At 39.6% G+C, this 14,596-nt stretch overlaps 1 protein-coding gene across 2 annotated transcripts in view; it reads left to right on the forward strand.

Annotated features, from left to right (window-relative positions):
• The window catches only part of LOC101167671 (serine/threonine-protein kinase 10), a 36,418-nt gene that overhangs the window by 14,963 nt on the left and 6,859 nt on the right, over positions 1–14,596 (forward strand). For both annotated transcript variants that reach the window (XM_004084210.4, XM_011492371.3), the window contains exons 3-9: positions 2,315–2,363; positions 2,878–3,027; positions 4,763–4,835; positions 8,092–8,286; positions 8,683–8,764; positions 11,471–11,605; positions 12,638–13,369. In XM_004084210.4, the coding sequence (XP_004084258.1) occupies positions 2,315–2,363; positions 2,878–3,027; positions 4,763–4,835; positions 8,092–8,286; positions 8,683–8,764; positions 11,471–11,605; positions 12,638–13,369 (1,416 nt within the window). The remainder of the gene's footprint in view (positions 1–2,314; positions 2,364–2,877; positions 3,028–4,762; positions 4,836–8,091; positions 8,287–8,682; positions 8,765–11,470; positions 11,606–12,637; positions 13,370–14,596) is intronic.

Raw genomic sequence — 14,596 nt, forward strand, 5'->3', positions numbered from 1 at the left:
GTGTAGGGCTTCAGCCCAGTTGTGTGTCTGAAGTGTAGGGCTTGAGCCCGTGTTCCTGTTCCACCCACAGCAGGTATGCTCCACAGGCAGCCTGACCAGTTGGAGAGCATTCTTGGCCACAGAACCACGCATCATGCAGAATTCCTCCAGGGAGGGGAGACAGAACCGTCTTGTGGAGCCACACAGATGACGACACAGACCAGTTGCCCCTGACAGTCGTGAAATGCACGGCTGTTTTAGGTTGGGCAGTTTTGCAGTTGTGTTTAGCTGGTTGGTTTTCTAAAGGCAGGAGATGTTATTTATGAGAGATTGTTGGCCCTAAGCTAAGGAAGTGGTTTTTTGGTGATTACCCACACACTGTGGCATTAATGAAACATGAAGAGTGTGCTTTCATTCCTTTTTTTAAACACCCTCTGACAAGTTAGTGTTTTTAATTCAGCTTTTGTTGCAGAATAAAGCGCGTAAAGGAAAGCGGGCGGGGAAATGCATCCTTATGGGATCAGTTCTAAATGATGAATTAAACAAATTGGTATCTTTTGAACTGGAATGGCTCCTTGCCACATTTGTTACCTTAAGTCCTCCTCTTCTTGTCATCTTGCCGCTGGCATCTCCTGGCTGATGTGGTTGTCTGCTAAAAACTCAAGTCATCGTGTTCATTTTTACATGGGTTCCTTGATGTGGCAGCATCAGCTGATGATATTCACATTCACCTCCAGCAGCCCTGAATCTGATCGGAAACTGTGACTCACCTCCTGTTCTTTTGAATTCCTCCTATTATAAGAACGCCACATCACAAATGTCACAATCCAGATAGCTGGACATTTCTGAATTACTGTCAGATCCATTTTGTTTTGTTTTCTAAGGCAAGTCTGTGTTTTTGAGTGTCTGTACACAGACCTTATGTTTATCTGTATGAATTTAAGGTAGGAGCTTTTTTTTTTGTTTTTCAGCCTTTTGCATTGACTGAAACGCCACTCCCTGTCAGGTGTCAGTCTGAGACTTTGACAGTGTTTTGACAGCAGGAGGAAACTGGGATTGTTTGTGAGTGAGATCATGCTGCACACCAACTAGGAGTGAACTCTGGCCCTTCAAAAAAACAAACAAAAAGTTTCCATCATATCTCGGGCTGTGTGATGATCATAGTTAAACTTCTGTAGATTATTATCCACGGCACTTTGTTTGATGCGCTCAGAAAGTAAAACATTTGACAGCATCACAGGCTAAAAGGCCTAGAATCATGCAAAATCAACTTTTTTGAGTTTTGAAGTTTATTATTATGTTAATTCCTCACGAAAAACAACTTAAAGCGGTATTTTGATCCATTCAAGCATTTCTGAGCATTCTTTTAAAAACCTGGGCTCTGATCACCAGCCCCTTCCAACCCACAAAAAGAGAGGGTTCCCACATTGTGACGCCCCCAGGCAAACACACACACTTTCTCTGTGAAGCTGGCGGTGATTGGCAAAACATTTTTGGAAGGCTCCACTATATGCACATCCACCTTTTGCTAAAGTTTGGATGTTGTTTGTTTTGATGGGCGAAACGCAGACACGCTAGGATGACGTCATGAAATGGGCGGCACCCACAAGGAGCGAAAGCCGGAGCCTCAGAGATCCAGTTGTTTTGCTTCCGGATAAGAAAATGCCTGAAAAAATACCACAAAATCGCTCTTTAGTGTTCCAAAAGTAATATCTCATATCTAATATATGGATATAGTTTACTCTTAAGAAAAGCCTGAAATCGGCCCTTTAAAGTAAAGACAACTGCTAGAAGTTGCTTTTGAATCAAGACAAACATCATGCAGATATTTTAATGCCTCCTCCAGTCATGAATTCATGCTCATGTTTTCAGCAGCAGGTAGACTTAGGTCTACATGATCACAGTCTAGGATTTTTCATCTCAATAAAAACCATTATCTTTAATCTGATGGGAGTCTAACTGTTGCATTTTAAACTGAGTTTGGTACAATTACAAAAAAATAAAACAACCTCAAATGATTCGCCTTCCGTTTTTTGAATGTGCTACTGCTCATAGCAGGACAAGCGTGTGTGTGTGTGTGTGTGTGTGTGTGTCCCCGAATGGAAACCTGTCTGCCACAGCTTTAACCAGGGAAAATTGTGAAATACCAGAAGGTGGGCCGTCTGTAAGGCTCTGAAAGTACTGATGTTTGAAACTTGGTGATCCAGCATCTGAGCTTGATTCAGATTTGTAATGTTTTGTTCAAATTCTTTTTTTCTTTTTTTTTTCTTTTGCCTGTTTTTTGTGTTTATTTCTTGCTGAGTGTTGACCTTTCCTCTTATCTCATTTACCCCAGATCATGATCGAGTTCTGTCCCGGAGGTGCAATGGATGCCAACATGCTAGGTTGGTACTTTTCCGTTTACCGTTTTCCGTTTCTGCAGCTTTCTATTTCAGCTGTCTTAACCATCCTGCTGCAGAAGAACCGTGCTGGTTCAGGAGAACATGGTATTGTTCTACATCTTTTCCAACACGGCCTTGAACATTGAAACACTCTCAGACATGGTGGAAGCTGCGGGTGTGGGAAACACCCCTGGCCTGTTTTCATTGCATAATCCCACTGCTTCATATCTGCTCGCACCCCTTCTGCAGCAAACTAAACACAGACAAAGTCGTGTAAAGTCTATGAGCCTTGACAAGATTAGATGTGTGAAAGTTTTCCTAATCTGGGAGGATTTATCTGGAGACGCAATCTAAACTGATCACACACATTTTTTCACAGCAGTGTCACTTCCACCACTATTTTGTTACGAGGCTGTAAAAGATGCAGCAGATATGTTGTTTATGCCTTTATAATGAGGCTTTTTATTTAGCTTAAAATTATACCAAGCCTTTATATCGTGTTCCTCACTCTTATCAGAGCTGGATCGGGGGCTGACGGAGCCGCAGATTAGGGTGGTGTGTCGCCAGATGTTGGAGGCCTTGGTCTACCTTCACAGCATGAAGATCATCCACAGAGACCTGAAGGCCGGGAACATCCTCCTCACACTGGACGGAACGATCAAACTCGGTAAGGGCGGATGGCGTTGGGACGTTTTTTTTTTTTTAATCCTCTCAGAGTACAAAGGCCTCAGATGATTTCAAAAAGACAAAACCAAGGAAATTGATAGCTAAAGTAGTGCTGCATGGACAACAACAATATGTCCAACGTAGGCAATATGGATGAACTCTAAGATGTTAAGTGAGTTTTATTCTTGGCTTCCAAAAGGATTAAACTTGTTTTTTATTTTTAGAACCACGATGCCTGATTTATAGAGACATGCTAGATGTAATAGAAAGTGTGTTGTTTGGGTAGTTTGTGCACAGATTGTTGACCTTAAACAACAAATCTCCCACCAATGGGAACATAAAATGATGTGTTTTAGCATTTTTAATCGCAAAAAACAATTGAAACCACTCCTAGAGAAGGCTGACCTCTCTGTGTGCTCTGGAGGTTATCTCCAGACCTCTGCTTAATTGTTTCTTTGGTGTTTATGCATGCCACACGCACACACGCACAGACACACACACACACAGATAGAGGGCCCATGGTGCTGTCAGAGGATCATAGACAATCATTGTGTGGGGAAACTGCATTCTGGGAATGTTGCATATTTTCTTTTATTGGCTTTTTCAAGGGTTCTCCACATTCTTCACATTACACAGCTGAAGCTGTGGACCCAACCCAAAGGCCAGTGTGTTTTTCATTAAAGAGCTTCCCGAAAAGAGAGAAACATCGCCTTTAATGTGCTTGCTCCAAGTGTCAGATCAGAAAGTTCAGATTTCTCTTGGCAGTTTCTCTTCTTTGCACAATGAATGTTTTGGTTTTCACTTTGAGGAATCAGAGCTGCAGTCGGGCTTCACTGACGGTTGTTGTAAATCCAATCTTTTCAGATGCTTCAGTCTAGGCTGGACTCGCACTAGGCAAGGATCTTTTCTGCCCTACATTCTTCCCAAACACACCACAGTCAGATATAATCACTGGGAGTTGCCTCCTTAGACTCATTATGTCACGACAGAAACTCATTTGCAGTCCCCAAACTGATCTAACTGCATGTTAATTCAAACAAAGCTGCAATTAGGCGACTTTGAGGTCAGCCCAAAGCCTCAAATCTGCCAGTGAGGCACAAATATGAATGCTTGTTTGGATGCAAAGTCTTTTTTCAGGTTCTTGGAACATGTTTATGAAGGTCTTTAGAGACTATTGGTCTCCACTGAATGCAGGATCTTAAACAATGTTAGTGTTGCATTTCCTGATTTATCTTTATCAAAACTTTAAATCATAAAGGATAAAAAGGAAGGCGTTTTTTTCTTCTAATATCAGAGCAAATATTTATCTAATAAATTAAATAATGTTTTATTTTGTTTTTTCCTGGTAGAATGCTTTTGAGATCAATTTTAAGAGGATTAATTATTCAAATTAAACCATGTTTTCTATTGATTTGGGTTTTTAAGGCCCGATCATGATGTGTGAAGAAAATAATAAAATCTGTGATGTCATCCCGCTTAAAGCTGTGTGCACTTTCTGATCACCTTGAACATTTGATTAAAAAATAAATAAAATGGAATAATAGACAACGTGTGAATGAAACACAAATGACTGGATGGTTCTGACAGTTTCAAACCTGGGAACAAAAACATGGCTGTAAATTCAAGATCTCCACCCAACCCAAATCCAGATTCAGATTTACACGCTGCTGCTAAACATCTGTGGGAAATGTATTTCATTTATGCCTTTTCCTTCCTTTCTGTGCATCATCTTGCAGCTGACTTTGGCGTGTCTGCAAAAAACACCAAAACCTTGCAGAGAAGAGATTCTTTCATTGGAACTCCATACTGGTGAGTGAAACGTAATGATACATGTAGCTTTTAAATGGTGATGCGAGTGCATCTATAACAGCACGGCTTTTATTGGGTTGATATTTTAAATTGTTTTTGAGTCCAAGTTTGACTTAGTTTTCTTTTTTACATTATTCGACCACACATCTTATTCATATGAGAATCTGGAAACATCAGGAAAGGAACATCCACAAAAAATGTGAGCATCCCGCGGCACACTGGTTGGAGATGGTCAGGTGTGCCGTGAGAATTTACCCTCATTCACTGATCTAAAGACATTCCCATCTCCAGGAAATCAGCTCTGTGTTCATCCAAACAGGCCAAATAAAACACTGAGTAGTTAGGAATATGAAAGATCGTAAAATACTTTTTTCTTTGTGTTTATTTGATTCTATTAAAGACATTTTGATAAGAATGACGGTACCGCGATTAGGCGCAGCTTCAGCTCTGTTAGGAAAAGTCCCGCCCCTTTAACTGTCTCCACCAATCATTCTTGAAGGCTTAATCACATGTCATCAGTCTGACCAATCAGAAGTGCTTAAAGTCTTCACTTCCTTGTTCTGATTCTGCTCGTAAAGTCTCTCAGTTCCAATAAAAATACCAGCTAAAGCTCGTCTTCAGCGGTGTAGCTTTCCACAGAATCTGGTGTCAGACCGTGGAACAAGGGAACAAAACAATGAAGCTCAGAGAAGCCAGTCTTCTGCCATCGGCCGCAGTTTTCACACTACATCTCCCATGATACCACCACAACAAACACACACACAGTTTTTAAATTTGCTTGCTGAAATCAGAGGTCAACAGTTTAGTTCTCCTTCAAGGTTTGTGTTTATTTACATCCAAACATCCCAGAGTTTGGTCCAAATCATCTTTCTAACTGAAACACTTTTCTAATAACGTCTGGATTATTTTATATGTTAAATTTAAGAAGAAGTAATAACAACATTTAAGAAACAGGATTAAGGTGAAGTGGCCAACAGGCACAATTAAACTAAATTGAAACAATTTAATAATCTAAGAAGAAATAAAACATTTTTGATCAAGTTTTTAAAGACTTTATCTTTGATTACGACAAGAGAAAAACTAATAAAACTAATAAAACTTCAACATGTTCACTTTTTGTATAGCTACAGAAAACATAAAAATAATGTTGGTCTATTTGTGTAGATTTTATCAAACAATTGTTCAAAAATTACAAATGCCTTTGCACCAACATTACAAAAAATATTTAAAAAATTAATCACTACTTAGAAAGGAAACGTTTGTTTTTTTGTGAGGTAACATACAATTGCATGTTAATAAACTGAAGGGAAAACTACCAGGGTAAAATTTCAAACAATTTAGTTGAAAATTATTACAGAAAACTAACTTAACTTTTATTACATCTTTTAGAAAAAACAGCTGCAGCTTCCAGCTTTTTCTGCCACAATTATCACAAAAATGCATGTGAGATTGCAGAGGGGCTATAAATACAGGAGAGTTTCTCCTTTTTTCAGTTTTTGGATGCTGGTGTGCCGCGGGATTTTTGTAAAGGATAAAGTGTGTCTTGGCTCAAAAAAGGTTGAAAAAACACTTCCTTAAAACAGTAGCAGAAAAATAAAACTGCTACTTCTGTATGCACTTTTGGTAGGAAAGTCATTTTGTTGAAAAGATTCGAAAAATTCCTTATTTTTTTCCAAAAACACATACAAACCAGTTTTTGTTACAAAAATAGAAATCTCACTCTCTTTTGCTCCAATTAGAAGATTTAAATAACCCAAAGGTTTTATTGTTAAGATTCCATTGAACAAGATGCAAAATGTAAGAACGCATAACTCCATAATGAGCAAGAAAATGTTGTCAAGCACTATCAAAAGCAGCATGCCTAAAAGAAGGGAAATGTCGCAAAAGTAACGTAAACATTCAAGTCAGCTTTTGTTGTGGTAGAGCAAAATATAATCCATGCAATGACCACGACAAAAAAAAAAGTCAGATATTGAAAGATTCATGGTACTTGAAAAAGTTCAATTTAATAGCGTAACACCACATACTTTTTTTTTGGAAGTTAAAAAAAATAAAGCAAAAATCTGCTAATTCTTAAGGATCTCATATTGTCTCAGATTCGCTTGTAGCATTAAAACATGTGTTTTACATTAATCTTGGTAGAGGAAGACATTCTGGTCCTTCAGCCCTTTGTCACTCGACACTCTTCTAAATGATGTCTTCTCAGCTTTCATGCACTCAAAAGCCAAAACAATAAGCACATTAGCTATATAAATCACTCATAATCACTATATCACTAAAGACATCAAAAGAAATGTCTTTTCTCACCTTTTCAAAGCACTTGGAAACTAACTTAAGTACGTAACAGTAACATGAAAAAAAAAAGTTGCATGTAAAAACCTGTAAAATAAATAAAAATTTACCACATTGTAAGCTCCTGTGAAAATATGGATTAAAATAGTTAACCGTTGATTTAAACAGTTGCTTATCTATCAAAATTGCCAACATTTAATCAAATGTAGGAATTAGGGTGAAACATGTCACTTAACTCTAATAAATTCCTTATTTCACCAATTCTCATTATGGCATTGAGAATTGGTGAAATAAGGAAGAGATGTGATGTTTGTGCTGTTTGTTTTTTCTTTGAAAAACATTTTTCTTTATTTTATTTGTTGAAGTGCCACTCCGAACATCTTATAATTAATTAGAAAAGTGTTCCCCTTGATCTTTAAATTTGATTTGGATGAGGAAAACCAAGACTTTCATGGATCTGGATGCATCAGAATAGAGCAGAGCAGGGAGCTTGAGGCTTGCTGTTGTAGACTCTACCTCACACCTACACGCTTTTTCTGACTCTATTTTATCATCTGCTCCTGATTCACAGCAATTTCAATAAAATATTCAGAAATGCAATTTTATGCTTATTTTCTTTATATTTACCCTCCATCATGGGAAAAAGAAAAGCCACAAGGACATGTTTAAAAGCACAATTGTCATTGGATGGAGTCTTTAACACAAAGTGGGTCTCTGCCAGTTTCTATAAAAAGTACACATGAAACCAAATTTGATATGATCAGATCTTAACACAAAAATGGGCAAAGTTGGTGTAGAAACTTAACACAACACACATAATTAATTTGTGTATTCTTATGAATAAAAATGACTGTAGACTTGAAATGCATACGTGGGAAATGTAGGTTGTTTACATGCAGAACAGACATATTTTTGAGGTCTTGTTGTTAAGGTTAGAACTTTTTTTTTTTTGGGCCTTTTCCAGGATGGCTCCCGAGGTGGTGATGTGCGAGACGATGAAGGACACGCCATATGACTACAAAGCTGACATCTGGTCTCTTGGAATCACTCTGATTGAACTGGCTCAGATTGAGCCCCCACACCATGAGCTCAATCCCATGAGGGTGATGCTGAAGATCGCCAAATCGGAACCCCCAACTCTCGACGAGCCATACAAATGGTGAGGAGCCCATATGTTTGCACGTAGGATGACAAGATTCTGTCAAGATAGCAGAAAACAGATGAAACCACAGATGGAATTATTCCCCAGGGAGACGTTGAGTACTCGCTGCTGCCTTGCACGATCCCATGACTCATGGTTAGAGGATACTGTACGGCAGGCAACGTCAAAAGTCTCTTATGTTTTCCTGTCTCTTTTTTTGCCAAGTCATTTTATTTTTTTTAAAATGTCCTCCCTTTCTCACGATTCCCGAAAGAAAAGGCAACTTTTTTGGCAGATTGGTAGGGATTGCATGATGTAATGTGTCAAAGCAGCATATTTATTAGTGTTTCTTCATCCCTGCTCGTCACCGTTTTCATTCATCCTCATTAAAGCTGTTTTTTCACGTTATCAAAGGTCAAACGATTTTAACAATTTCTTGAGGACCGCGCTGGATAAAAATCAAGAGACTCGTCCAACTGCAGCCCAACTTCTGGAGGTGGGTCCTGACATAATATCTACATGTTATGCAACATGTCCTTCTGACACATGATGAAATGCTGTCTTATCTTTAGCGGACTTAAAGATAACCCATTAATATCTTATTTTAAGATGTGATTGCAGAGGTGTGTAGTGATCAGAGCCCGGGTGGAGGGCACAGGTGTGTGGGTGTGAAGGCAAAGGAGGACAATAAAGGAGTCAGCAGAAGAAATTGTGTTGAAAAATAAAATCGTTTTACTCAAAAACCCGGCTGGTATTTCAGTTCCAATTCCAAATGGAATAATTGAAAATACAACGTGGTACGGAGAGCGATAAGGGCGTGCTCCTTGTGTGCCCTTTGCCCTCTGCTTGCGTGCAGCCTGACTGATAAAAATGAGGAAAATTGGACAATTGGAGCGTAGTTTATACCACACACACACGACAGTGGTACCTTCCATTTTCTTGACACACGAGCCTCAAGTGAACAGCAAGATGTGGTCGCACCTGTCGATGACCTTCCATGGACCCGGAAAACCTGAAAACGGGTAGCCCCCCCCGTCCGGATGTGTTTGTTAAACCTGAAGCCGGTGCCTGAGAATCTGGTTTGTAATATCAAAGAAAAAAAACACAAGAGAGTAGATTAAAGAAGGAGTTAAGCATCTAATATAAAATCCTGACCCACAGTTTCTGACGCCTGAGAGGAACAGTAGCGTTTTACATTCCTGCTGTTTTCCGTACTTAGTTTGTTACTTCTGTCCAATTTGGAAGGGTGGTAAAAAAAAAAAAAATCGGATACTGGGCTATTGGGAATTCTGTTCTTGTGCTCCATCGGTGGGGGGGCATGGGTGTGGCCCATTTAATTCTGTGCTGAGAGTTTTAGATGGTTACCATTCCCACTGATGGGGCCTGGAGATTGTGTGTAATAAAAGCATTATACTCTGCCGTGCACTCTTGATTAGACGATCTCAAATTACAAACGTCTGCAGCCTTTCGTTTCTCAGACTCTTTGTGGAAAGCAGACGGTGATGCGATGGATGAGAGAGAATCCGTGAGTGTTCAAGGTTGTGTAAACTTTGAGATTGTCATTGTGCCTAAAAACCAGGTCTTTGAGTTTTCAAACATTCAGTTTCACCTCTCGCCCTCTTTCCCTCATCTTCATCTGTGAGGAATTTCTAGTCTGAAGTCGTTCAGCAGGCAGCTGCCAACAGAACAAGCCTGAATTGATCGTGTAAATTCAGTTTCAAGCCCCACATCACTTCTAATAGTCTTTCATTTTAATCTCCATTTTACATTTTAAAGGGATCCTGCAATGGTAGATGTGTGACCATTCAAATCCAAACGTTCTCGTCTCTTTCCTCTCCACTAGCTAAAGTTATCAAGAACCTCACATCTTAAAACAAACCTTAAAGTCAGATCCATCCTGTTACTCTTTGAACCCTTTTCTTCTCTAGGTCCTAAACTGATTTATTCAAACAAGTTCAGAACTGCTTTCGGTGTTCCTACAATAATGTTTGCATTCGTTTGTCATTTACAGGATACAACAATAAAACCTCCTTAAGCCCCAAAACGTATAAAGATGAGCTTGTAAGCTTTAGATAATTTGTCACATTTGAATGTAAAACACATTCTTTCATTTTAGAAAGGCAGCAGCAAGGTTAAGAAAATGGTCAAAACCATTTTATATCCCACATTAAGCTTATTCTTTTCTAAAGCCTTATTTTTAATACTTTTATTTATAGTAACTTTAGTTTGCAGATGTCAGTTTTACTTCTACAAACATTTTTATTTTGATTCTAACAAAACATGATTGGTGCTACATAAACAGACCTATATTTACTTAGCAGAAATGCTAATTCTGCATCTTTAAATCCAACTATTTCAAATAATCGTCATTAACCTGTAATACAGCAGGTCATCTGGAATTGAAGGGCTCAGCTTGAACATGTCTGATCACGCAGTAGCTGACTCTTGTTTGTCATTTGAGAAGTTAAAAGCTGAAGCCTAATGCAGTCCTTAAGGATGTTCTGCTGCACACAAACACGCAGTCGGACCTGGAAGCTCTTCACGCTTCAGTGCCACCTGCAGCCGTTTTCCCCTTGGTCAGCTGTTCCAACGAAAATGCTGTGTAGTCCAAAGCACTCCCATAATAAATGATCAGCCTTTTATGACATCACATCAGCAATTCATTTAAGTGTGTTTTTCATTGTGTTCACATTTGCATTGCTTTGTTAGATATTGTAAAAAACTGAAGATGATAAAATCTTTCGTTTTTCAAGCTCGAATGTATGAAAATGCGACGGTTGCTTCTCTTTCTACGGTTTTGCTCAGAATTCACTTCTCCTTTCCACATTTCTGTCACATTATTTTCCAGCACTCAAAATGTTCTGGTTTTCTAGAGTTGCTCTTATTTTGCTTTTGAATTTTCCTTTAACAGAATTTTGGAGAGATTGTCCCAACTACTGTAGGAAGTGGTTAAAATGAATAGTAAGAGCATTACCACCCATTAAATTCTAAATCTGATGCGTTTCCTCTCCATGTTTAATGTCTGTTCCTGCAAAACAGTTATGATTATTGATTGGGATAGTTTTTGTCTATCAGCATAAAACCCTTGAGTCTCTCAGAAACAACAACAAGCAAACAGTGAATTAATTCTCTTTGTGTGAAATGTTTTCCAGTTTGTTGAAAAGTTGAACTCATAAACTGCTCCCTCCTTTTGTGTCCACAGCACCCTTTTGTGAAATCCGTGACCTCCAACCGACCACTGAAGGAGCTGGTGGCGGAGGCCAAGGCGGAGGTCATGGATGAAATCGAAGACAATAGGGAGGAAGGAGAGGACGAAGACACAATGGAGCTCATTGAGGTACCAAACGTGGATCTGTCTGACTTTTTTCATTTGTTGTTTTTCCACTGACAGACGACCGAGAAATCCAGCTTTATCCAAGTCTTCAAAACTTTTAGCAGCCAAATTTGTAGTTAAACACTTAGTTATGAAGACAACCTTCATTCAAGCTTATTGCAGTTAAAAAATTTTTATTACATTAAGGTAAATGCAAAAAGTCACAAAAAAGTTCGACCACCTCCTCCCTACTTTACAATCAATGTCCTTGGCGGATTGTTGATCTCAGCCAGAAGCATTTGTAGTTTTTTTCTTGTTGCCTTCCTGCTAATGTTTCATCATCATTCTGCAACACTCAGAGAGGGTATAAGATTAGAAAGTCGCACTACTGGTGCAGTCAACACAAACGCAGGAACAGAAGCCGGAATACTGGCATTCATCCACCGCACGCTTGCATCAAGGTGCTGCTTTTAGCCTTGCTGCTTTATGAAGAGGAAAAAAACAAAAACTTTTGTCTGAAAACGTCTAAAGAGGGAAATATTTGAAGTGGTTTATTGTTCTTAATTTCGCCTGAGATCCAAAGGATCAGAAAAAGGGGCTTTCCATACATTTATATAGACTATAAAGATCATTTATGTAATTTTAGAGCTTGAATGTTAAAGAACTTGTTTGCATTTAGCTAAATACATTAATAAAACAAATATTTATATGTGTTTACGTGTTGGCCCGACATGTAACATGTCACCTCAGTTTTATTTTCAAAGAGTTGGAGTAAAGGTAGAGTTTTTTGGTTTTTCTTCAGCTGTGTTGCTGTTAGTTTGATCCGTCACAGTTCAGGTGGCCATCTCAGCTGCTGCTAAAAGCAGCTGGACAAGAATGACTGGCTTCCCTTCAGCTAAAGGTTAAAGTTACTCCACTGGACGGCTTCATCCATTAGCATTTGGATGAAAGTAAAGGTTGAACGCATTAACATTTGGTAGTTCTCCAGCAACCTAAAGCCTGAAATCATCAAATGCTTTCACACAAGTGCATAACAACGCCTCTCTGTTCCCACAGTCCCCAGGTAAGGAGCCGTGCCAGACGAGTCAGACCAGTTTGGAGGTAGAGCCCTCTCCAGACACCCCGAGTCCCACCACACCGTCTCCATCGCCCCCAGCGTACCAGCCGCACCCGTCCCCTCTACCAAGGACAGGGCTCCGGTCAAATTCACCAACAGGGATGCTGGCGGGCACAGTCACGGTGACCCCTGTTCCTCTGCCGCGACAGAATCCTCCAAAAGATCCGCAGGAGTTGGCCAGTAAACTTGCTGAGGAGCTCAAACTAAGTTCACACAAATCCGAGAGTGAATCCTCTTCCAAGACCTCCAGCTCTGACTCGGGTATTGAAGATGGGAAGAGTACGCCCACACCAGATGAAGACAAGGTTGCTCTGGGGACACCGGAGACGGAAAAGCGGCCTTCGCTCTCAGGCCAGGAGAACATCAGCTCCAGCATCGAGATGATCAGGGAACAGAACTCCACCTTGGAAAAGGGGGGATCGCCAAAGCAAACCCCAAAAACAAGCCCCCCGTCTGAGCCCCGGGACACGTCCTCCCGTCCTGTTAGCCCAGAACCCATGTCCCATCCAAACGGCAGCATAAGCAGAGGTACCAAAGACCCGCTGATGTTGGAAGGAAGTTCTGACCTGGCCAGAGGAGTAGTCAGTAAGCAGCACTCATTTTCAGACAGCATAGCATCGGAAAACATGGACATGTCAGCACAAAGGGAGCTCAAGCCACTGTCCTCAAGGGTGAGTCTTCTACAACAATGAAAGCTCCACTGAATGAATGTCTCTGCGTTTGATAAAAAGCACCTGATGCGGAAGTTAAACTCCCATTCTGATCATCTTTTGATCGATTTTCAAAGCTTTCTCAGTGGTCTTTTAATCATCATTATGTCATTTTTAGGCAAAATCAAAAACCTGTTTCATTTTATTTGGACATGGTAGTTTCTGCAAGGTGGTAGTAGTTTTTTTGTTAAAACACCCCTTCCCTCCTTCTGACCCCAAGAGCTCAGAGCAGGGAGCTTGTGGCCCGGCTAGCGTTTTTTCTTAGTCACAAAAACAACATTTTTTCATCTGCTCCTGATTCACAGCGATTTGAATAATGTCATTTTGAGCTCCATTTTCTTTTATACATGTCCTTCAAGATCCGAAAAATGCCAGAAGAACCTGTTAACAACACCAAAAACACAATTTCCATCAGAGTGGGTCTTTAAGTCATCAAGATTCACTATAATCCAAAAATGGGTAGAATCCTCTATTTAATAACAAAAACATAAAACCGATTCCTGCACCCATTGAAGATCTTTGTGCTTGAATTGTGAGTTGTTTTTATTATTTTATTTAAAATGAGGTGGACAGATAAAGATGGAGTATAAAGTTTGAATCTTTATCTGAGCTGATGGAATATCATCATGAAATATAGAAAGCAGCAGCTGGATGAGAAGCAACACATGCAGCACGTTCCATTCACCCCGCCGCTCTTTGTGAGAGTACAGTCCAACATTCAGTGTTGTGTGAAGGTCAGCTTCAATGCTGCTCTTTGTCACTGCGTTGCTTCTGGAGGCTGATTGACCAGCAGTCATTCAAATCCTATTGACTCTGCACACAACTTCTTCCCGCTAGACTTTTCTAGAAAGAATTACTCAACAGATGTGACTACTCTGATCTTGCCTTTTTTGTGTGTGTGTGTGTGTGGTGGGGGGGGGGTAATAGTTGTCGATTCATGGCAAAAATAAATGACTAATGTGAAAATGTAGGCCTGTATGTGAGCAGGTATTACATGAGGGCAGCTTTATTCCAGCTTCTCTTTTTAAATTTGAGCTTTAATGACTCAAGAATCACAAGGTCACTTATTTCTTAAAATTGTCTTCTGCTTTTTCTCAATTCTGAAGTTAAAAAATGTTTTTTTTTTCCCATTTCACATAAATAAAATCATTTGGTATATTTTATATGAGTATCTTTGATCAGAAATGA

The sequence above is a fragment of the Oryzias latipes genome, chromosome 14 (assembly GCF_002234675.1).
Source record: "Oryzias latipes chromosome 14, ASM223467v1".
Taxonomy (NCBI): domain Eukaryota; kingdom Metazoa; phylum Chordata; class Actinopteri; order Beloniformes; family Adrianichthyidae; genus Oryzias; species Oryzias latipes.